General features: G+C 42.3%; 1 protein-coding gene across 30 annotated transcripts in view; it reads left to right on the forward strand.

Moving 5' to 3' along the window:
- Positions 1 to 25,412, forward strand: part of DTNA (dystrobrevin alpha) — a 356,122-nt gene that overhangs the window by 314,182 nt on the left and 16,528 nt on the right. For 15 of the 30 annotated variants that reach the window (XM_045065499.1, XM_045065500.1, XM_045065498.1 and 12 more), the window contains 5 exons: positions 3,253 to 3,340; positions 5,613 to 5,710; positions 8,427 to 8,540; positions 15,292 to 15,388; positions 17,285 to 17,305. In XM_045065499.1, the coding sequence (XP_044921434.1) occupies positions 3,253 to 3,340; positions 5,613 to 5,710; positions 8,427 to 8,540; positions 15,292 to 15,388; positions 17,285 to 17,305 (418 nt within the window). Of the gene's footprint in view, positions 1 to 3,252; positions 3,341 to 5,612; positions 5,711 to 8,426; positions 8,541 to 15,291; positions 15,389 to 17,284; positions 18,434 to 25,412 lie in introns of those variants that run through there. The other 15 variants (XM_045065502.1, XM_013055985.2, XM_013055986.2 and 12 more) reach the window with 5 other exon arrangements.

Here is a 25,412-nt window from a genome sequence, read left to right on the forward strand (position 1 = left end):
GTGTGCACAAAGGGGTAATGTATCACTCCACCCCTCATTCACTCAGGGCTGGGGGAGGAAAGGCACGGAAGGATGAGTTATAGCTTACGAGACAGGATCCCATAACTTCACGTCTTGTGTCTCCAAGAGGCTTTTTTTTAATGTAACCTTTACATTATTTATACTTGCTGGTCATTCATGATAAAAGACACTTTTATCATGAGGTTTTTTAATCACTTTTTTTATTATTTAATTATCAAAACACTCACAAATGTTTTTGACAAAGTCACTTTTGGGCAAACGGATCATTGCCCCGGGCTTAGAACAATGGGTCTTGTTGTCTACACAACTGTGCTGAATTAGGCATATTATTTCTAATATGAGCCAGAAATGATAAACATATTAAAATCAAATTAAATTATTTCTTTGTGGAGTCGTTTTAGGTTTAAAGTGAAGAGAGTGTAACTTTTTTTTTTCTTTTATTAAAGCTATAACAAGGAATTCAGTTACTATTTTTAACCACTGCGGAGGGCAGACGTTGTGTTATAGAGACAAGCATTTGCTTTAAAGCATCAGTTCTCCAGAACTAACTCCTTTGGTATTACAGATATTTTCTTATTCCAAGTCTTTTGTATGCTGATTGAAATCTTAGTCTATGGGGATTGGTGAGCCTGGAAACCTAGAATTTCCTGTTTTAAGGAATGTTTATAAAATATCATACAAGCTATATGGATATCAGTTAAATACTCACATTATTTCTCATCTGTGGTTTGCATTTGGGGTTTATTTCATGTGATCAATGTATCTTGGAAGGTTCCTTAGGAATGCAGATTCTCAGGTTCTGCCCCCCACAACCTACCCTGTCACCCCCCCAACTATAGATGAGAAACTACATTTTTTATAAGATCCCTGAGTGATAAGTACATACACTCAAGTGTAAGAAGCCCTACTCTGCATGGTTGTTGGATGGAAAATGACATTTTGAAGGAGACCTGAATCATTAATGAATATAAGGAGGTTACTTAAGAGGCAAAATAACAATAATTGACTTTTGAGCACTTAATGCGTTCTAGGCATCATAGTAACCATGTGTTTTACATCCATTATCTCATGTGGGCAAAAGGGAAGAGAAGACTTTTTCTGAGGATGGAGAAGTGACTTAGTAAATGCAGATATTCAGGAATGTTCTGGATAGTTATTGTAGCCCAGAGAAAAGAGCTAAATCTAGAGGGGAAGTACTCAGGATCAGAATAGGTGTAGCTAGCCTATGTGTAGAGTGTAGACTGGAGCAGAGATGATGGAGACAGGAATGTTTTCTGAATGACCAAAAAAAGAAAGAAAGAAAATGTTACAGTAATGAATTCAGCCAGCCAGGGAAAGCTATTTGGAAGTGACAACGTGACATAGCCAATATTCTGGAAACACATAATGATTTTCACTCATCTCACTTTAGAACAAGGTTAAAAACTATGTTGCATATTTACTTTCTATGTAAATACACATATAAACAATATAACCATATATTACTCTATATGGATTTAAGTCTTTGCAATGGATAATTCTTACAACCTTAATATTGGCATAGAAGTGTATTAATTTCAGTGTATAATCATGAGTATTGATTTTTTTTTTCTTTAAGAAACAGGCTTAAGATTAACAGGTAGGAAATATAAATGGAGGAGAATATATTTAGGGATGAGAGAAATTAGTTTTTTTTTTTTAAGATTTTTTTTTTTTTAAATTTATCAGAGGGGGGGGAGAGAGCGAGCACAGGCAGACAGAATGGCAGGCAGAGGCAGAGAGAGAAGCAGGCTCCCTGCTGAGCAAGGAGCCCGATGTGGGACTCGATCCCAGGACGCTGGGATCATGACCTGAGCCAAAGGCAGCTGCCCAACCAACTGAGCCACCCAGGCGTCCCGAGAAATTAGTTTTTAATCTTGATCCTGACCCAATACTTAGCATAATAACTGATAAGCCAAATTATAATCAACTAGTCAGTTAACAAGACTGATGTTACTGGTATGTTTCATAGAATTGCTTTAATGGCATGCAAAACTTAGTCTTGAGTGAAGGGACTTCTGAAATTTGGGAGAGTTGATAATGCTTCTATTTGCTTTAGTTTCTTAGGGACTCAGATCATTCTTATTTTACTATGAACAATTTCTATAATTATATGAGACAATAAACAATTCCCATTAATGTCATTAGAAGTCACTGCTATAATTCCATTTTTCTAGAAGTAAATATAAAATGGCAAGCTACCTGAGTACTGATATTATTGATAACTATTTGTATTAGTTATCTGTTGCCACGTGACAAATTATCCAATAACTTAGCAGCTTAAAGGAACAAATGTTATTATCCCACAGTGGTTCAGGAATCCAGCTAGGTGCCTGTGGCTCAAGGATTTTCATGAGGTTGCCATCAAACTGTTGGCTGGGGCTGTTATTTTATCTAAAGGCTCTACCTATTATAACCTATAATTTATAAGGTTATTATTGGCTAGCTTCAGTTCCTTATCACATGGGAAGTGGCTAGCTTCCCACAGAGCAAGGAATCCAAAGGACCTCAAGAGAGAGAATCCATACTCAAGATAGACACCCTGGTCCTTTTTATAGCCTAATCTTGGAAGTGACATTCCATTACTTCTGCTCTATTCTAGCCATTAAAATCTAGCCAGTAAGCCCAGCCCATACCCAAGGAAGAAGATTGTGAATACCAGGAGGTGGTGATCACTGCAGGCTGAACACAATTATTGTGTTGTTGTTGTTGTTATTGTGGTTACACAGGCTCCATGCTGGGCATAGAACCCAATGTGGGGCTCTAACTCACAACTCTGAGGTCAACACCTGAGAGAGATCAAGAGTTGGATGTTTAACAGACTTAGCCATTCAGGCACCCCACAACTGGTGGAGGGGTGATTGTGTCTTTCTTCCATATTTTCTGATATATAAATAAAAAATGTTACAGGCAATAAAATTAAAGAGAAAATATTCTTTTATGAGACATGTTGATAAGTAAAGTCACTCTTCTTTGGAGTTTTCTTAGTAAGATGTTGAATCGACTGAAGACAGGATTTATTAATGGAATTCCCTGGCCTCATAGTAGATCATGTCATGAATCCAAGTCTGAGATCATTAACCTAACAGGGTTTTGTAGAGCTTTCAAATTTTTGCACCGAAAAATTGAAATAGCAAACCTCCCTGGCGGTGATAGGAACCCATCAATCTTTCTCATTGCCTAACAGTCTCCTTCTTGCTCTGTTCTCAACAGTATGCTTGAGAGTTCAAACCGGCTTGATGAAGAGCACAGGCTGATCGCCAGGTACGCAGCAAGACTGGCGGCAGAGTCCACTTCCTCGGTAAGTAGTCTGAGTGAGAAGCTGTCATTCATGTTCACTGTTATCCTGATGGTCGGGGCTACCACGGCAGGGCTGAGGAGGTGTTACTGGATGGCCTGAGGACCTACACATGAGTCTTCCACAGCTTCCCTTTGTCCCTCTCCAGCTATGGTTCTGGTACAGCAGAAATCGTAGCTTCCAATATGAGGTTACAGCACCATATTTCTGCACCAGCCCACCCCCTGATTTCTCTGGATCATTCCTGATCAGTTAATAGAAAGAGCAAAGCAATGACTCCAATTCACAACTGTCCCAGAGAAGTTTCTACTTTTATCAATATGTAATAGATAAAAGAAACAAAAAATTATGTAATGAAATCAGAGAGAAAATCTGGATCACAGGTCAAAATGCCACATGCCAGACTTAGCTACCCACAAAGCCATTTAGGACATAAAACCTAGGACCTCAAATGTCTTCATTAGCAACATAGATCATTTCTTTGTTTTAAAAGAAATGCTAACTAAAAAATCATAGAAAAGCTTTATAAAAGCTAGACATTTTACCAAGCTTAACCTTTCTTACAGTCATGTATTTGGACATTAAAAAGCAGGCTGAGGTTTTCCTTGTCTTTGCAGGCTTAGTCAGTCAGTGCTGATTTTAAAATCTTGGCATTCTGTGGTGGAAAGATGAATTGTGATCTTTTTAATTGTTTAAAATCCAATTGAGGAGTTTCTACTGTAGAGTAAGGAAAGCAAGGGGCAGGGAAATACATATAATCTGCCCCTGTTTTTATAAAACAATGACAAATTAAACCTTCATTAAATCCCCACTCAAATATATACATATATTTAAATACAGTATGTAATTACATGTATATACATATATAAACATACATACATATGTAAAAGTTGACTCTTATTTGGAAATCTGAAAGTCAGACCATCCTTGTAAAAAATCCTCTTATAATTGTAAGAAATGTTCATATTGTGTAAAAGGACTCATTTAATAAAATAGTAATTTGACTTTACAACTAAAAGTACACATATGAATATACATATGTATATACTATATAATCATATACCATACTTCTATGTATATCTATATTTAGTCAGAAGTTAATTTGTATATATATCTATATATATAATTTTTTAAGATTAATTTGTGTGTATATGCATGGATATATATGTGTATATATATATATATATATATGGAAAAATCAATGTCTGTGTATATGCCAGTTGTTAAAGTCGGCGGCATGACCAAGAATGATAGAGTGGCATGAATGTGGGGGAAGGGTGTAATGTATGAATAATACTTAATAATAATAAATAAATACGAATAAAGAAATGCTAAAAGTGTGTTGACCAAAGGAAGAAGAAAAGAAGATCCTAGTAACTAGGACTTTAAAACTATGAAATTTTTAACTGTACATTACAGTGACTGAACAGTAATTCTAGAGAAGTGTCTCAATAGCGGAGTATTTTTTACTCCTGCCCATATTGAGAGAACTGTCACAATAGGGACAGGACGGCAAGAATGAAATAGATCCCAAAGACTTCAAGTCAGAAAGCTATAAAACAGGGGCGCCCGGGTGGCTCAGTCGGTTGGGCATCAGACTCTTGATTTGGGCTCTGGTCATGATCTCAGGGTCATGAGACTGACCCCTGCAACAGGCTCCACGCTCAGCAGGGAATCTGCCTAAAGATTCTCTTTCTCCCTCTCCCTCTGCCCCGCCCTGTATTCTCTCTCTCTCTCTCTCAAATACATAAATAAATCTTTAAGAAGCAAGGGGCACTTGGGTGGCTCAGTTGGTTAAGCATCCGACTCTTGATTTCAGCTCAGGTCCTGATCTCAAGGTCATGAGATCGAGCCCTGCATCAGGCTCTGTGTTCTGTGCTCAGCACAGTTACCTCGAGATTCTCTCTCCTTCTCCCTCTGCCCCTCCCCACCCCTCTCTCTCTCACTCTCTCGCAAATAACAAATAAAACTCTTTTTTTAAAAAAGTAAAAGTAAAAAAATAATTAAAAAAAAGAAAGCTACAAAACTATTTTTTCTGTGTTCTGTGCATTTGCCGTCCAAAGAATGCTGTTCCGCTTTTCATTGCAGAGGTGTCCTCCAGGTCCGTAGAGAAGCTGGTCCTTTAGGAGATGAATGGCAACTTCATGTATTTGCTTTTCTTGCTTTGACAGAGATCATTTTCTTCTCTCCTGTCTGCCTACCTCATGATCTCTGTCTCCTTGAGCACACGCTGTTTCCTTTCCCAACATTAAATAGTTCACCACGTGTTTTACAGCAGCCGGCCCAGCAGCGGGGAGCTCCCGACATCTCCTTCACCATTGATGCAAACAAGCAGCAGAGGCAGCTGATCGCAGAGCTAGAAAACAAGAACAGGTAAGGCTGCTTAGACACGCTGGCTTTTTGGATCAGAGTGTGTGCTCACTGATAGCTTGTAGTTGGGACACCTGGGTGGCTCAGTCCGTTAAGCATCTGCCTTTGGCTCAGGTTGGGATCCCAGGGTCCTGGGATCAAGTTCCTCTAGGGAGCCTGCCTCTCTCTCTCTCTCTCTCTCTCTCTCTCCCGCTCCCCCTGCTTCTGCTCTCTCTGTCAAAGAAATAAATAAAATCTTTTTTTAAAAGTTCTATGGACAAAAATGTAAAGGAAGTTACAAACTTGGTTGGTACATTTCTATGTTCTTAGAAGGAAAGAAAGACTAAACGGAAAACTCCCAAGCCCACAAATAGCTTACCTTGGTTGCCGTGTTCACCTGCTCTCCCACCTCTCCAAGGCACTTTCTTTTCCCTTTCAATCCTCTGCTTCCACTCAGCATGAGGAGAAATCAGGACTTCCTTGAAGGAGATACCCCAGGCAGGAATATCTGCCTCCATGTGGAATTCCAGAATCAGCAAGAAACACAATGAATGTCCTAATGGCCCCAGCTGTTGGGGGCTACCACTGTGACTGTTTCTGGATACTGTATGCTCTGAATGCATGTTGCAGGACCAGAGAGAGAATAAAGAAGGGGAAGTGAGAACAGAAGGCAGAAAGAGAAGCGCGTCCTGTCCATTAGTGCTTTCATGACCCATAGAGTTCCCCGCCCCATGTCTGAAGAGCTGCTCGTCCATCCTGAATACATTTCACTAAACCAGCAGCCTCATGCCCTCCAAAGAACCCAGAACTATGTCCCAGAAACTTCTCTAGGTTCCACTCCTGCACAATGGGAATCCCCCCCCCCCGGGGATCTCGTGGTCTACAAGGTGACAACCCACTAATCAGATCTCTGAGCTTCAGGGGAGGGTAGAGTTCCTCATGTCCCTGGATGACTACCCTGGTGGACATTTCAGCAATGACCTTAGAAGCTAATGCTTCCTCCTAGCACATCTGGAGGAGCCCGCTGGGTTCGGTATTAGGAGTGGCAGGACTCTTTCTATTATATTGCTTAAGTCACAGTCTGCATAGGCCAGACCGGTCAGATCAAGTACCAAAGACAGAGGAAGTCAGACATATACAAGCTTTGGAACCAAGCAGCTTGAGTTCACATCACCTCTCCCACCCATTTTTTTATTGAACGTGGATGAGTCAGTCAACTGGCCTGTGCTTTGATTTCCTTATTCATGAAACACATAATAGCAGTACCCACATACAAAATAATTTGTTTAAGGATTAAATAAAATAAGATGAAAGAAGAGAGCATCGTTCTTGGGTAGAAACTAAGTACTAATGCTCTTACATATCTTACATAATTTTCCTGATCAGAGCAGCTTCTCTCTCTCTCTTCCTTCAGCTCAATGCTGAGTCATGTTCCTGTCCTTGGAACCACCAAGGAGAACTAGGGAGAGTCTCAGAATATCAGGATGTTAGCCCTGGAGGAGATCCTTGAAATCCCAGCTTACTGATTTTCAGGCTAAGCTCTGTCGAGGTGCCTGAAGAGCGGAAGGGAAGGGCTTACAGTTCAGGGCCCGCCCTCTCTTTCACCAGACCAGCTAGCTCCCTTTTAACCATTTGACGTTTTGAATTTCCATAAAGAATTTCTCTTAGAGAAAGGTTTCCACCATGGCACACCAAGGAGGACAGAAGAAGATGAGAAACAACTGAATTTCAGTTCAGTCTTCTCACTGTACCCACGAGAGGTGTAGTGACTGCTGATTAGCTTCTTAACTCTGGTGTGTTTATGAAGCAGGCCATTGTAAATCAGCCTTTCAGATGGAAAGCCATCAGCCTTGCTCACCAAGTTCACCTTTCATTCCTTGGTGCTGTTTCCTGTGCATTTTGCTGGATGGGAGACTGACCCCTCCCCCAAGAATAAGTGACTTATAACCTAGCGTAATGGCTTCTAACTCACTTAGGAATAATTTGCCTTGTATAAGTCACCCACCTTTTATGGCCAGCCTAATGTTCATCTCCGTGTAGGGTAGCCCGGGCTCCAACATCAATAATAGACAGACATATCCCACCCTGGACAGAGGTCACGCCAATAGCACTCTTATGTCACACACTCAATTACAGCGAATCCTTTTAAAAGCCCTTCCCTTCAAGGGCTACCCTCGCTGAGATCCATTTTGAAGGCCGAAAATGTTAAGAAAAAGAAAAAGAATTTTGCCTAACCGGGGGCTTCTGAGATAAATCCGGTGAGAGGACTCTCATTCTTGGTGAAAGAATGGGGTTATTTAGTTTTGTGAAATGAACACCATTTATCCTTATTTTCCTTCCAAGCACCTCTTACTTGGTAGCTGCAAGTACTTTGCGGTGTCAGACTGTGATCATCAATAATCGGAAGATACATTTTTTGCTCCAAAGCAGTGCACTTTTCAAAGCTGAACACATTACCACGGCATTACATTACTTACTAGAGAGATTATTAGGTCCCGGGGAGAACACTCAGCTTCAAGGCTCCAGCAACATGTGCAGAGTCTGAACGTGCAGGAGCTGAGCTCAGCCCTCCCTTTCCCATCAGTGCCCACCTCGCCACAGCCCACAGCTCAGAAACACCAGTGGTCACAGAGGCTTGCTTCTGCTCCGAAACGTGGGGTGACCCCACCGCGATGTTAGTATCCTGGATATCCTGGAAGTTGACTGACCCTAGTTTCTTACCTTCTTCCTCTCTCCCAAGAGAAATCTTACAGGAGATCCAGAGGCTGCGGCTAGAGCACGAACAAGCTTCTCAGCCCACTCCAGAGAAGGCCCAGCAAAATCCCACTCTGCTGGCAGAACTCCGGCTCCTCAGGTAAGAGAAGGAGCCCGAGGCCTCTGGGGAAATGCAAATGACTGGATCTTCAAAAATTCCAACAGCGTCTAACCAGAGAATGGTCCTTAGCCACCACCGCTGCTGACATAACGTGCTTTCTCTTTTTTAATAGCATGTCCCTAATTGCTGGTATTTGAGGGGTTTCAAGGAGATGCTGTTTATATTCTTTTCTTGGACACAGAGAAGGGGAAACAGCACTCTTTAGAGACAAAATCACTCCATGGAAAACAGGTGAACTCTTCGTTGTTATTTGCACTGTCAACAACAGTGTTATTTATGACACAAGTTGATCAATAAAACAATCACATAAACAGCTAAATAAACATCACAGGCTTTTACACTTAAAAATTCACCTATAACCTCCCCCCCAAAAAATTCACATATAACCCATAAAAAGGAGCCTGATTTTCTCTGAATCTTGGTCTGTAATAGCTTTACATGTTTAAAAAACAGACTTCATATCTTCTTGCTCTGCAAATGAATTAAACCACCTGCTGTTATCTAGTCTGGCACCAGAAAACACTTGAGCCTGAAAGGACCCTAGAAGGTCGTCTGGTTCTGCCCCTGAATTTGAGTGCATTTCTCAGAGTCAGAAAGGTGCAGAGTAGCCAAGGACCGCAGCGCCTCCCTCTGCGCATGTGCGAAAGGATGGGCGCGGAGGGCTTCCGGTCAGGCTGGCTTAGTGCCATGCCTTGACTATGGCCCGGGCTCAAACCTATCTGTGCAGCGAACAACGCAAGGATAAATTCACAGCCATTGCCTCGTAGAAATGTCATATTCCACGAGGCACTTTTAGTTAGCAAGTATGACATTCTTTCCATCTTCCAGTTTGGGAGCGGGGTACCTTCCGGGTATACGGAACTCTGGGGCATGCTCTTGATAGGAAGTACAGAGGCCTCTTCTCAGAATCTCTTGTCAGAATTAGGCTGCCGTTTACTTCTCCCATACAGCTACATTAAGCAGGTTCTGTATGGCTACGTGTGGGTTTTACCATAGATGTTTCTAGGGGTTCCGTCCCAGCCCTGCTCTTCAGACGTGTTAACGTCCGGGCCCTGCAGGCTGCAGGTCCTGTCTGCTCTCAGCGACACTCTGTGCTCGCTCTCCCCAGGCCGGTGCACCTGGCTAGACGGCAGGCCCCCCCAAGGTGGAGTCAGAGAAAGGAGATCTATGGAAGCTGCAAGCTGTGGGAGCTGCTTGATGTGAAGAGATCATGGCATATTTCCAATAACAAAATAATTTAATGGAAGAATCAGAAAATCTTCCTTTCCAGATGACAGAATCTCTGGTCCCACCTTCAGGGTGATGTATTAGAAATCCTTGCACATCACACTACATCATCCCCCAGAAGGGATGAACAATGAAAGAAGGAAAAAGTGATATTTCATATCATCATCCTCAAAGGCATATAAAAGTAAATGCTGCTCGAAAGAGTCTTTGCCCAATAGGATTATGGAGGCCCTCCGGGCTCACGAATTGCAAGTCTAATGTACACAGAAATGTAACTGAATAAAGCACCTTAGAGTAATCATTCATCTACACGTCAAGTTACCTTGTCTCTGCCTGAAATGTTCTTTATGCCTCTTCTGTTGGTTGTCCCATTCTCTGATGGAGGCATGGATGACTAGGAATTTTTCATAAATGTTTTCATCAGACCCTTCCTTAGCATTTGCCTTCAAAAGTCTTTGGTTCCATTTGGATGATGCATTCTGGGAAGGCATCTCTATGTGCCTGGGTCACTGATGATAGCTTTCCAAATATTTCTTCCCTCCTCGACATTGCTATCTTGGAATACACTGATAATTCCAAACACCCTCCTGGCCCTGCCTTGTGGGTACTCCCCACATCTGAGCCCAAACCTATGCCAAGGAATCTGGCTCTGTGAGAAACTTCAGTATTTGGGGGTGTTTGCTGTCAGCTGGTGGCCCATACCTGTGGCCACAGGCCTAAGGCCTGAGACAACTAAATCCCAACAGATTTGCTTGCCTGTCATTCTACACATTTCTTCTACTTGGATATTTCTCTAGATATTTCTAAACCACTTATTCCATGCTAAGCACTTGCACAGTTTGGGGATTTCACAGATACCCTGACATCCTTCTCTTAAAGAGCTCCTTTGAGTATCCTGTTATTCTTTAGACATTTCAGACTCTAAAACAATGTCCTCTTGCCCAGTTACATTGGCCTTAGTTCACCCAGAGGGGTGGCCATATGAAGCCACCATGGGAGCTCTTTGATAGAGATCTCCTTTGTCCATTGCAGTTTGCCTGGGTCTCTTATTGAGAAACCAAAGGAGAAATTTCTTTCAGCTGGGAAACAGGTGAGGAGACAAAGGAGCAGAGCTCTGCTTTTCATGAACACATAGTTTATTTTTATCTTAAGAGCCCTATGACCTTTCTAAATAATCACATTTCCATTTTCACATTAGCCACACAAAAGCTGAGAGCCAGGTTTGCAATCCAGATCTGGTAACCAAGTGGGATTAAATGATGGGCATTTCTGTGGGCTAATCTGACACTTCCTATGCACTAAGCTCTATAAACACTAGCCCAGGTAATTGCTATAACAAAGCCAGGAGATGGACACTATTATTATACTCTTTTTATAGATATGGAAACTGAAGATTCACAGAAGCCAAATAATTGGCCCAAGAGCCCACACAGTGAGCAGCACATGTGGATTCTGTCTCCTCTTCTTGGGTCTTAATTATCTCCTGCTGAGCTGTTAGCACTCAGTTGATTGCTGGCCTCTGGTCCATCCACACTGTTGTCAGATATATCATTCCTCATTTTATTATTCATTTAGTTCATTCAGCAAATATTTCCAAAATGCAGTATACCCAGTATCTTGAAAAAGATACTGTCCTGGTCTCACAGAATGCGTGGTCTGGTAGGAAAATGACAGAAATCAAATAACTGCACAAGTAAGAAGATAATTATAAGCTGAGATAAGTGCTCCAAGGAATCTGGTTTTTAAACAGAGACACAATGATCAAACCTGCCCTTCACTTCGATCAGAAAAGTCTACCATGAAGCAGGATTGTTTCAGTCGAAGTATGAAAGGTGGATACATAAGGAACGGGGATTAGGAGTGGCAGAGGGGATGGAACAGCTGAGGAAGGGTCCCCTGGAAGAGAGAGACCGGATGTACCAGGACCAAATGGCAGGAGCGAATCTGGCACTTTTTTTAGGAACTGAAAGATCGATAGGCCTAGAATGCAGTGAAGGAGGGGCTGTATGGTAGGAGATGGAGCTGATGATGTAGGTGGGGGTAGACGGTGATGCTGTGTGGCCTCACAGACCACCTTGAGGATATTGCTGTTAATCCTACAGCAGGAGCCCCTGAAGGTGGTAGTTACATATTGAGCCAATACAGTGAGTTAGACTCACATGAATTAGAGATCTTACTCCAGTATTGAGTTTTATTAATAACTTCAAGAATACAGACAATCAGGAGGCACAAATGAAGCAAAGAAAGGTCTGGAACATTCCATATGGTCCCTGAGGACTTTCCCTTCTACAGTGGGGTAGAGTTTTTGAGGGAAATTTTATAAGTTTATCTAGCAAGCCTTCCTTAAATTCCTCCACCATTTGGTACTGGGCATCTTCTTTGGAATCACCATATATAGCCGTTTCTTTGTATTTTTATTGTATGCTTGTCATCAACATTTTGAACTTATATATTTCTCCTCCTCTTTCACCCAAGGGTAAAACCCATAGCCTACTCATTATTTTATTTACTGTATCTTAAAACAAAAGTTCTGAATGGATGCCTGTGGGATGAATGGATAAGAACTGTGTTTGCAAAGACAATACCATCTTGTAGGATGAAGAAAACATTTATTACAACTGTGAAGCAACTAACTTCACACTACAAATCTCAAAGCGGAAAAAAGTATAATTTCTGTATCTTTACCTTGCCAAAAAAATAAACATTTTATTTTATACCCCCCAAATTACATTATTTTCAATAGACAATCTATATTAAAATTTTGCCTGTTGTCCCAACATTGTCCTAAGAGAAAGTAGGGTGGTTGTTTTTTTCTTTTTTTTAAGATTTTATTTCTTTATTTGAGAAAGAGACAGCATGAGCAGGAGGGGAGGGAGAGAGAGCCTCTCAAGCAGACTCCATGCTGAGTGCAGAGGCCAATTCAGGGCTCCATCCCAGGATGGAGGACCCCGAGATCATGACCTGAGCTGAAACCAAGAGTCAGACCCTTAACCAACTGTGCCACCCAGATGCCCCAAGAGAAAGTAGATTTTAACACACATGCAAAATTAGAAATAATCTGGCAGAATCTCAGAATAAAAGGCATTCCTTTAGAGATGTAATACATTAAGCTCTGTGCAAATAAAATTACTACTTAGTCCTTGTTTTCTTGTTCCTACTTGAAACCATAGAAGCTACACTACAAATGTGTTAATCAGACCCACATTTGGTAGCCACTTATAGAGAAGATTAAATAAACACTTATAGGGAAGATTAAATAAAGACATTAAGTGATTTTTTAAAAAATTGAATTTAATCAAATGCATGAAAAAGTAAATGTCAGGGGCGCCTGGGTGGCTCAGTGGGTTAAGCCTCTGCCTTCCACTCAGGTCATGATCTCAGGGTCCTAGGATCAAGCCCTGCCTCAGGCTTTCTGCTCAGCGGGGAGTCTGCTTCTCCCACTCCCTCTGTGCTCTCTCGCTCACCCTCAAACACATAAATAAATAAAATCTTTAAAAAAAGAAAGAGTGGATGTCATGTTTTGAAAGATTACTACTATAAGAAAAAATTACAAACAAGGTTTTTTTTTTATTGCTGATTAATTCTAAATTAATACAAGAGAAAGTTAACTTTCTCGTAGATTTTAGATGCCTTTTCTTAGTATTTCTTAACTACAATATTGGAGTTTTACTCCAATATAGGAGCACTTCTTCACAAAGTGCTCCTATGACTAAAAATCTAAAAATTACAAAGCAATATCTACAAGAGAACTGGAAATACATCAGAAACATTCTCTATCCTTCTACCAAGCCCTAACACGATTATATTTGGAACATGAGGTGCAGACAAGGTCAAAGATAAAACAGCCACTGGATTTGTCATTGAAGAATATTTTTGAATGGATCGAGGCTTTTAAAATTAGAGTGTTGTAGCCCTGGAAGACAAAGACTAGTATAAAATGCCATTAAAGTCTATAAAATGATGATGATCCTTGTCCTTTGGGATTCAGAAAAGAGACAGTTGTAAAGATAATCAAAGGAAGAAATGCTCTGAGAAACAGCCTTAAGTGGTAATAAAAGCCAAAAATCCAAATATATTCAAAAAGAGTTGAGACATGTTTACAAATTTTAAATTCATAAGTCATTAGAGAAAGTCTGTATCAAAACAAATTAGAGGGCGCCTGGATGGCTCAGTGGGTTAAGCCGCTGCCTTTGGCTCAGGTCATGGTCTCAGGGTCCTGGGATCGAGTCCCGCATCGGGCTCTCTGCTCAGCAGGGAGCCTGCTTCCTCCTCTCTCTCTCTGCCTGCCTCTCTGCCTACTTGTGATCTCTCTCTGTCAAATAAATAAATAAAATTAAAAAAAAAGAGAGACAAAACAAATTAGAAATGTTTCATTAATATCCATAACCTGTCCTCCCACAAAATACCTTTGCAATTGGATGAGTCATTGACCTATGTCAGCGTGACATGTTTATATTGTCATTTCAGAGTCTCTGCTCAAGCTCCACTAAATATTGTGCTTCTTCTCATTGAGACTGGACATATCCATTCATATATTAACCCATGGTTAAAGCACCCACACATTTTTAAAATATAAGTTTTAACATCTCAAACCCAAACAGAAACCTTTGGGGCAAGGGAAAAAATACTGTGTGCATTATTCACTAATGATCATGAAATAATAGATTTGAAATTGACTTGAAAAGCATACATAGACATCAGAAATGTAAACCATTAACATTCTTCCCCATACTGTTTCATTTCTCAGTTCTCATTTCAAAGGTATTTTTGGTACTCTCAGTGTCAATATAAATGATAGAGTAGAGATTGTCCTTTGTGGTTTCCATTCTTGCTGACAGCTTAATAGAAGTTCTGCAAAACAAACAAAATTAAACAAACATGAACCTTATAGGTTATTTGCAGTTAGAACAATTGTGTAGGAACTCCTTTATTCTGACTTTGCTTTATATAAAGTCAAACCCAAAGCAGAAAACTTAAATTGACTATAAAAACTCTGTACTATGAATATTTCACCTCTGAAAGACACGGCATTGCGTACGAAGAATGGAAGAAATGAAAAATTAACTTTTAAAATCCAATTTCCAAATACTAAAGTATCGGTATTTCCTTTGAGATTTACAAAAGGGTCCCTGCATTTGGAGGATCTATGGGATTGACCCTTTTCAGTGACAGTTTGGTTTTTGTTGGTTGTCTCAGGGAGAGACAATGGCAGGGCACAAGGCCCAGAACATAGTAAGCATTCAGAAAAGATTTCATCAAATGGTTGATTTGCAATCAACCATATTGGGTGCAATAGCAAATAGGATCCTAATTCTATTTTAGTATGACTTCTAACAAACAAATGTACACCTCATGTTCATTTTACAACATTTTCCTGCTTGGAAACCATGTTAGAGTTCCGGAGATGCCCTTTTCCTGGTGGTCCACTATTGCCACAAGACTAAGAAATGTGATCAGCTCAGTTGGTTGAATGCTGTTCTGATGACAATTGCTTCTTTCTTAGACAGCGCAAGGATGAGCTGGAACAGAGAATGTCTGCTCTCCAGGAGAGCCGGAGAGAGCTAATGGTCCAGTTAGAAGGTCTCATGAAGCTACTAAAGGTAAGAAGTTCAAATACTTCCTAGACCTCTGACTATGGCATTTCTAAAAATCTTTCATATATAATGTGCAATTATTTTTCCAATGATATATGTGCTTAAGCCCAAAATATGGCTTCAGTCCCAGATATTAAGACCTTTTCTTAGATACAACAAATGATAGCAGTCAATGACAAGTCTCATTCTTATCCATTTCCTGGAACCAGACCACTGAGGACCTTCAAAGGACAACTTCTTGGCTTATTTCCAGTTCCTATGTCCTTAAAAATAATAAAGCTGGATTTATTTAGGAATATTTTACATTTAATAGCTTCAATAATTCTGAATAAAGTGAACAGAATCTAATGTCTAACTCAAAAAATGAAGATACAGCCATGAAATTTTGGGGGTGACTATAGTTTTATTAAGACCAGTAACTTAATTTCAGTGAAACATTTTACCTTATCTGTGTGGCTTTAGCAGCAAGTCACATAACTTCTGTGGGTCTCAAATGCAAACTATTTGCTCTCTGCGGGGAGGGGGTTTAATGAGATGACCTAGGAAGGTCCTCTGCAGAGTACTATGATGTTATTCTCCCCGGGAAGTAGCATTCTTCCTTTCGTATCTCTATTCCCTTCTTCGGTATATACTAAATCACATTCCAAGTCACAGCGAGAGTAATCATAGCCCCTTGGCCACAGTCAGCTCAGTGGAGGAGTCAGAGCTATATGGTCGGCCTGCCTGATGTAGACACACAGGAACCACTGTGGATTGGAAAGGGGACTTGCCAAAGGCAGGAACTGAAATGTCTGATGGAGTGAGGAAGGCCAGGTCCCTGGGGCAGCTCACCTGTGAGACAGACGTCCCTACTTTTGGTCCCTGGTTCTCCGGCATCCCTGACACACCAGAATTTATTGTTTCTCCCTTCCTCTTTTTCTTTCCTTTTCTTTTATCTCTTTCTCTCTTTCTTCTTCCTTTCTTTCTTTCTTTTATTTATTTGACAAATACTTGCTGAAACCTGTGTCCTGGCCGGGTATAAGTGTGACACTTCTTTCTTTTGTTTTTTCTGCTCTTTTAATTTTTAAAAAAAGATTTTATTTATGTGACAGACAGAGATCACAAGTAGGCAGAGGCAGGTGGGGGGGGGGCAGACTCCCCACTGAGCAGAGAGCCCGATGCGGGCCTCCATCCCAGGACCCTGAGATATGACCTGAGCCAAAGGCAGAGTCTCAACCCACTGAGACACCCAGGCGCCCCTTTTTTAAATTGTTCTATTCTTTAGTCAACTTTTCCTGCCATCAGTGTTGGGAATGTTTTATCATCTCTAAACAAAATCTCCTTTTCAGTGTATTAGACCCATAACGCGTAGAACTCACTTTTTGTTGTACTGTACATATGAATACAGGACTAGATAACTAATAACCTCTTACTGTTTCTGCTCTGTTATCTCACTGGATGATCCAGAAAAGCTCTTTCTGCTTTCCTTTTCAAATATACCAAATGAAGAGGGTCGATCTCATCTTTCCCTTCACTGAATGACAGGAAACCTTGAAAACACACCCCCCACACACTTATATTCCCATAGCTTCTGTCACCATAGTGATGGGATCCAGGAGTCCACTTACCGCCAGCCATCTTGGCAGCCATCTAGCCCACCTGAGCACAGTCTATCAGATCAGGATATACAAACACCAGGAGAGAGGGATAGACTGTGTTGAAAGATGTATGGACACAGGAAGGAAAGAGATGGTCTGTCTCAAATACCAAAAGAGTTGTGGAACTAAAAGTCACCAAGGTAGGAGAGGCAGCCATCAAAGCCATGTTGATGTTCCCCCTCCCCTTTGCGTTCCCTCACACTGTGTACATGCTCTTGCTGGAACCCTGGGTAATCTAACTGTTATTGATTCAATCTTTCTGTAGGAAGAAGAACTGAAGCAGGGAGTAAGTTTTGTTCCCTACTGCAGGTCTTAACTAACTGTGGAGGGGCCTGCCATCCTGCTGTTCTCATTGCTTTTGCCTCTAATGTATGTTCATGCTTCAGTTTGGAAAGAGAAAAAAAAAATCATACTAATTTGCTTCCTTTTCAATGTAGTGCTTGAATCGACACATACAAAAGTTAGCATTTTTTATAACTATTACTACTGTCAGCATCAAAACAAGAGCTATTATATCTTTTAGAAGAGGGGGAAAAATTGTAATTTGTTGGAACCTTTCTAGATCTCCAGAAGTCTACATTTCAAACCAGTCTCATGTTTTCTGGGCTGTTGATCAGACCCTTCTCTTAGTAGAGAGATGCCTACCACCGCTACTAAAGTTACACTAGGAAAAGTCCCCAGACTCAAGCTACTCTCTACATCCTCTCGTGCTGTCAACCATTTAGTTCAGTATCCATTTTAATGGAAAGGCGTGGGACCTCCTTGTATAAAAATGTCAGCCAATTGCATCTCTTTTCATTGCATAAGTATTAAGCCCTGTCTTCCCTGTCACTAAAATGTGTTCAACCTAAGAGAAACACTGCCCATTGTTTAGTTCTTGCAAGCAGAATCCCTACCATTGGTTCATAATAATCTCAAAGGAATAGGTAACTTTCAGGCTTTCTCTTATCACCAAGAACCTTTCTGCTCTGGGAGTTCACAAGGCCCTTACATATGTCTTCTCCGGAAGCAGGAGCACCGTGACTCTCATAACCGTAGTCTAAACTGGAACCCTATGTCTGACCCTGTGGTCAGGTCCAGGGCCAGCAGAGGGAGTAGCATACTCAAAAAATAACAATAACAAACTAGAAGCAAAATAACAGCAGCTTTAATGTCAAGTGCATGTACTCTTGCTAGTGTTAGCAGGAAGTTTCATGTTATTTCCTGGGATCGATTAGAACCACAGCCTGTCCGATTTCAACGTACCTTTTATTCTTCTGTATTCTCTTTCCTATTATTCATTGTGTGTGTTTGTGTGTAACAAAGAATGTCTGCAAAATGCTGGACACATTTTTACCCTTCATTCCCACGGTCTGTAAAAAAGGAAAGTGTAAAACTAATCTGTAATGTCAGACAATAAAGACAATGTATGACACTATTTTGTATTTTGTGAAAAAAATTTACTTGACTAGAGTCAAATCCGACAGAGAGAGAGTCGCCCTGGGTGAAGGACGGGCACGTATAGCCTGTGCCGTTGCCCGTAAAGCCACACACGGGGTAATGCTATTATACTTCCAACACACTTAGATCATGCTAGACAAAAATGCCTTGCTGTGCCGCTTCTCTTTGCAACAGCCTCTTTTCTTTCCTGTCTCTGACTTAGCATGTACACAGAAAAAGGAAAAAAAAAGGCTCAACTCTAAACTTCTTCCGCCAAGTGGAGAGAGAGGGCAGTCATCCTCTAGACAGTCAGCCTCCCTTGAGCAAGGTCTCTCCTGTACCCCTTTCCTGCCTCTTCCCAGGCTACCTGTTCTGGAAAGGCTTAGTGGACCAGTGGGTTCACGAACATATGCTGCCCAGAGCCAAAGCTTGGCTGAGGCTGAGCACGTAGAGCAGTGTCCTGCCTCCTTGCCTTCCCGCTCCTCCCGCCACCCCCTCCGAAGCCCTCCCCGGCTCCGCAGTCTGGGAGAGGCAGCCCTCAGCTGGGTCCTGCTGCAGAGGTTCTCGTGGGCACCGTCCAGATGGCAGCAGTGCTCTGTCTGGGCGCGGAGACCCATTTACTCGTCTTGACTCATTTGACTTGCTTGTATGCTCAAGCCTCTTCTCAAAAAGGACCCGAGATAGTTTGCAACAAAAGTCATCAAAAATGACTTCATAAAATAAATTCAGAAAAATCAGAAATGAAAGAAAAGATAATGCCAATATGCTCATCTTAAGCAGCAAGCATGTGCCTCGGAGCTTTTTGGCCAGGAGACAAGGAAAAAAAAAAAGAAAGAAAGAAAAGTAAAACATAATTGGTGGTTTTATCAGAACCCAAATGCCAGTTCTCAGGGGACCAAAATTTCGGTTGGCATGAAATATAAAAAGGAAGTCTTCCCTCAGAGCTTTAGAGGAGGAGCACTAAGTAATGAAACAGATAAATACAGCAGCAGATGTCAAGTGGCTGATTATGACACTGACCTTCAGCTGAAATTAAAGACAGAGAACCCTGACTGGCCCGATCTGGAGCAGGCAGTCCTACAAGGAAATGAACTTATGCCATCCAAATGTATAGACTTCCTTTGGTATAACATGATCTAAGGAGAGAATTTAGAGGTTTTAGTCTGGCGTGTGCTTCTAAATTCTGTTTTTTTTATTTATGAGCCTTACCCCTTTGGGGACATTCTCTTTGTAAAACCAGATTTCAGACACTGCGCACAACAAATTGTGCTTGATTTAATAACCTCTACTTGCTTTATCATAAGTCTGTGTGGTTCAATGTATTTTATTATACTGGTATATATAATTCCTAATTATACTGTTTCTTGTTAGAGGTAATGCATGAATTTATTCCCCTCGAGGAGAGAACATGAATTAAAAAAAAAAAAATAGTGCCTGTAATATAACATGATGATTATGGTATCATAAGCAATAAATTTTTTTTTTACAAAACTTGCATCAAAATTATCCTACCCTCTTTCTTCTTTGTGTATCTTTAAGATTTATTGAAGGAACCATAAAAAGAACACTCATAAAAAGTTTAGTAATGAAGGCAGCTGGGGTGTAATTGCAGTGACAATATGTTTCTGTTTCTGGTTGACTTCCAGTGCCAAATATCACATCCCAATCTAAAACCAGATATCCTGACTTTGAGTTCAGAATGTAAGGTCTCAATAAAAATTTTTGTAGAGAGATCACTGGTGTTAGACCTGATTGGAGGGGTCCCCACTCTTCTATCACACCTGTAAGATCTTGACTATGTCAACTAACTTCCCAGGAATCTATTAAAAACACACTGAAAATTACATAGCTCAGAGGGTTGTTGCATAGATTTTCAAAGATAATGGATGTGAAAGCACTTTGTAAAATACTATATGCATGTCAGCTACTAGTTCAAAACTGCATATAGATGTTTACACATGTGTCCGACAATATGCAAACTTTTCTAACTGGACCCCTATTTTACACACCTGCACATACACAAGAACACCTTCCCTACTCCTCCCTCCAGTTAACTAAGTGTCTCGGTCAGGGCAGGAAAGTGAAACATTTCAAATCCTGTCTCCTGCTCCCCATTCTCTTCTCTCTTTACAACTGGAGGCCCTATGAACTCAGGAAATCCTGGTCACTCAGGCTCCTACTTCTCTAAAACACACTGTGGAACATGAACAGGCCAGAAATGATGAGTTTTACCAGCATCAGTTCACCTTCCTTTCGTTTCCTTGCCCATCCTCTCTGGTGGATATCCTGTGGAGAGGGGGGACGCGGTCACAGGTGGAATAGAGGAGTTGGAGGGGGAGAATTCATCTCATAAATAATCAACTGCAATATTAGGACTAACATCTAGTCTTCAAAACATATCCTCTCAGACTCTCTCTCTCACTACCTTTTTTTTTTCTTTTTAAGATTTTATTTATTTATTTGACAGACAGAGATCACAAGAAGGCAGAGAAGCTGGCAGAGAGAGAGGGGAAAGCAGGCTCCCCGCTGAGCAGAGAGCCCGATGCGGGGCTCGATCCCAGGACCCTGGGATCACGACCTGAGCCGAAGGCAGAGGCTTTAACCCACTGAGCCACCCAGGCGCCCCTCTCACTACCTTTTTTAAAATCAGGGGTTAGCCCATTAATTCTGGGAAAGTAAAAATTACTTCTCTACTTAAAAACCTGAGGAGAGGACCTTCTAGTTCAGATTAAATGTAGCCCCTTTTATGACATCAGAGACCCCCAAACCTGGCACCACCCCTCACCAGCCTCAGTCTCCTCCGTTCTCCATGATGAACCGGTGCGTCCACCAGCCTGGCTCCCTCACACTTCCCTTGTTCATGACACGCTAAGGCCTGGAATGTTCTTCTCTCCTTGCAACACATCCTCTCTTCTGCCCCCGAAATCTCCACTATTAAGACCCAAGTCAAGTGATGCCTCCTGCCTGACCTGTCAGAATTAGTCACCTCATCTGTGTCCCCGCAGCACTGTGGACACAGCAATCCCTTTAAGGATAGTCAGTGAATGCGTACTGGACGAAAGGATGACAAGGCGGTCAAACAGAGCCAAACGCTGCTCTGCTGCACCTTCTCAAGCTGCTAACGAAAAGCAGGCGGACTGGGTTGTGTTCCCAGCCAAACCTGAAAGGTAGACTTTTCAGCCACAGGGAGGGTATCCACTCCTGTCTCGTGGTCACCTGGCCCAGCGGCATCTCCAGGAACAGCTGTTTCAGCGATTACACATTTGGTCCTCCCTCCTTTCTGGTGCTGGGAGGAAACCAAAATTCTTCCTGGAAAAGAATCAGAAAAATGTATGGATTTTGTCAGCCTTCTTAAAAATTGATACAACAGCAAGTTGAGAGGACTCAGAGGATGGAGTGCAGAAATGAATTTTTCATGTATTCGCTAGGAAGTGAGCTATTCTAAATTTGCCAAGTATGATGTATGTTTTCCTTCTTCCATAAATCAACTGTTCTCTCGGGAATTTTAGATCTCTATATTGATCTGCATGGACCATTGTCCCTCACGTCTTCTCTCCATTAATCATCAAGTAATTTCCAGGAAAGGATGTTCACAGAGATTGCGCACTCTAACTCTTCTGAAGTTGTTAGCAGACAACCAGACTTCATGACCAGGCCAGAGGCCGCCATCCACAGGGGTCACCACCTGAAAATGAAACCCAGTGATATCTCTATTGATCTACCCCAACGCCAAGAGGCAATTGCCCTTTCCTAGTGACTCTAAAGAGAGAGCTGGAAGGAAGGCCCCAGATGGCATTCCCAGCAGTAGGCCCCAGGAAATGCATCAAACTGGACAGTGTCCAGACAAAGAGACATGATCTCCAGGGAGCCAGGGCCCTCCCCTCCCCAGAGTCTGGACATGAGGTGGGTGTTGGGCATTGCAGGGAAGATGCCAGTGAATCGTGTTTCCAGCACAGAATCTCCACTTAGTCTTCACACAATCAGACTGCTTGAAATTGTACCAATTAGAGATTCATTTAGGAGATAGTGGCTCTCCGTCACTCACACAGCGGTGTAATTTAGATTCAGTCTACTGTTTTTCCCTTAACACATAACTACAGTCTATTATTTGTCTCTTAACACAGAACCACTAATAGGGGCTTTGAAGGAAGGAAGCAGGCAGGAAGAAGTGGGGAAAGCTGATTTTGGAGACCAGGCAGTACAAAGCAGGGAGCATTGGGAGTGGAAATGCCTCAAACACAGCGGGAAAGCTCAGGGCTTGAGCAGAAGGGGAGGCAAGAGACTTACAGACAGGAAGGTTCCAAGGACCAGGTTATTGCCCAAGGCGGGGGTGGGGGGGGGCAGGCAGCCCTGTGGGCTCCCTGTACTGGAGAGCCCAACTAACGGGTGCAAGCAGCACCAGGATAGCCATTAAAATACTGAAATGCACACCCACAGCCCCACATCTGAAGTCACTGGCTCCAAACAGGTCCCAGGAGTCAGAACCTCTCGGGCTTTAGAAAGGCTGCGCAGTGCAGGGAGCATATACACAGCTTCAAATCCTTATGAAACAAAGTACTTTGCTTTTTGGATTTCAGATTTGCAGATAAGAGATTTGCACCTGCATTTCTGGAGTGATTGATAAACAGCCCAAAGGCTCTTCCACCCCTGGGGCACTCACACTCTCCCCCACAACCGCAACCCGGCAACTGAAAGGTATCTTCCAGGCCAGCCAGAAGCCCTAGGCTGCTACTCCAACTCCACGGATGGGGCCAGACCCTGCACCTCCTCAGCTTCAGGCTGCTAAACCTTTCTCGTCAGTGAAGCCTGCGATGGGTGTTCCTGATGCCTTTGGTCCTCAGAAGCGACTGTGGGGCTGCGGGAAAGCCCCAGGCTTGACAACGAAAGGGGGATCCACTTTGTTTCTGCCATTCTCTAGCTTGGAGGCTTCGGGTAACCGTTACCACCTCTGAGCCTCAGTTGGCTAACCTGAAAAATGGGAATATTATACTTCATACAGTTGCTAGGAGGGTGAAGTGAAATAGTTGGGGTTAAATTAATTTATAGACAGCAAACTCCTATTCGAATAGAAGCAACTATCATTCCTAGTTCCAATAATGAGGAGAATGAAACCAAACAATGTATGTAAAAGTGCTCTGGCCACTGTAAGTTACATTAAAAAGTGCCATTGTATTACTACTACTACTACTACTATATTACTACTACTACTGTTATTATCAGGAAACTCCTACCCCAGAAGAGGGTCTGGATCCCCAGAGTTGAGGGGGTAACCCAGCTACATAGCCAAGAGGAGCGTCCTTCCTTCAACCCCTCTGTCCAACCTACCATCCCAGTCGCTCCTCCCTCCTGTGTGACTGGTCCCTGGGGAAAAGGACGGGTAAGGGCAAGAAGACTGCCAGGGGCCCCGCCTGGCTCAGGGCAGAGGGACTCCTTTGAGGGCCCCACAGCAGCCCAAACACAGCCGGGCCCCTGCATTCCAGGGTAGCCAGAGCATCTGTGCTCAGAGCATCTGTGCTTCTGACCCCAGCCCAGGCTCTCCCTCTCGACCTCCCCGAGCCATCCTCTTGACCTCTCTGGGCACTGCGACCCCACACTTGGACATTTAGAGTGATGATGCCTAGTGCGGTTGGTCGTGGAGAGAAATCAATGGGGAGAGGCACATAAAAACCCCTCTACCTAGCAAAGCACGACGCAAAAGTGAAGTCGTTTCTTATCGGTGTGGGGAACAGGAGGATACCACAGTAGCTCAGAAGCGGAGGTTTCGTGGTTATTGAGACTGAGCTGCAAAGTCTGCTGGGGGAAATCAGACGCGTCCTTGAGCAGGCTGGGGCCACAGGCTGCCAAGGGTCACGCTCTTCCCTGGGCCCGGACAGACCATTCAAGGTACTGCTGAGAGTGAAAGAGTGGCATCCCCAGCCCACCGGCGTCACATGAGTTCTTTGCTCTGTTCTCTTTTGCCTTGTTTCTAATTCTAGATTTTTCTCAATTTATAGATTTGACTTTTGTGTGTGACGCTGAGCCCCAGAAAGCTAACAGCATGGCATTTTCCAGAACTGATGTTGTGTGTCTTAACTGCAAGCAGACCCCACAGCAAAGTGTAAATCGAATAGTCCAGAGCACTGCTCTCAGGGGGCATGTCCCTGGGTCTGAATGCATTGATGGTCAGTCTCTGGGTCTTGCTGTGAAAGAGTCTTCTGTCTCATGGCCGGACCCAACAGACTGGAATGGAGTTTATGTGAACACCCAATGCACCTGAGGGTCGCACTGCATTTTCTTACTCATGATTGGCTTCCTTCGTAGACTAATTATCATAACATGGAAAAGCTTTCCAAGAAACCTCATTGTAGAAACAAAGCTGTGAAATTCAAGGTGTGAATGGTTTCATGCCTAGGAGTATAGTACAGACAGAAATGGCTTTTCATTGTTTTCTACTTTTTTTCTTTACTCACTTTTAAATCTCACTGCTCTTATTGCTAAAATAACTGCTTTTTCATAGATGCAGAGAAAGACATTCTCTACAGGAGATGTGGCCAAAAATCCCTAAAGTAGCCGAAAATTAGAAACCGAGAGTTCTTTTCTCTTCCTCATTTGAATCGAGTCACAGAGCAATTTGACAAAGTGAACTTTTGCCCCAAAATAGGGATTAAACAATTTGTGCCTCATTTGACCCTTAATTGGAGACTCAATATGCACCATATTACATGGCGTGATCTGGCCTATAAATTATCCTCTAAAGATCATGCCAAGACAGAGAGAGAGATTAAAAATTTAGGAATTATACAAACCACATCCATTCCCAAGGGTCTCCTAGTTTATATTTCAAACTCTATCCTGAAATGTCTTTTTATGCTACACGGAACTTCCCTCCAAGAGGAAACAGACACACCTTGTAATTATCACCGCTTACCAGTAGCCTCATTGAACGGGCACACATCTCGCGTCCTATAGAACAGGCCTCTACTAATATTCTTAAC

The sequence above is a fragment of the Mustela putorius genome, unplaced genomic scaffold, assembly GCF_011764305.1.
Source record: "Mustela putorius furo isolate JIRA1106 unplaced genomic scaffold, ASM1176430v1.1 tig00003858_pilon_pilon_pilon, whole genome shotgun sequence".
Classification (NCBI taxonomy): domain Eukaryota; kingdom Metazoa; phylum Chordata; class Mammalia; order Carnivora; family Mustelidae; genus Mustela; species Mustela putorius.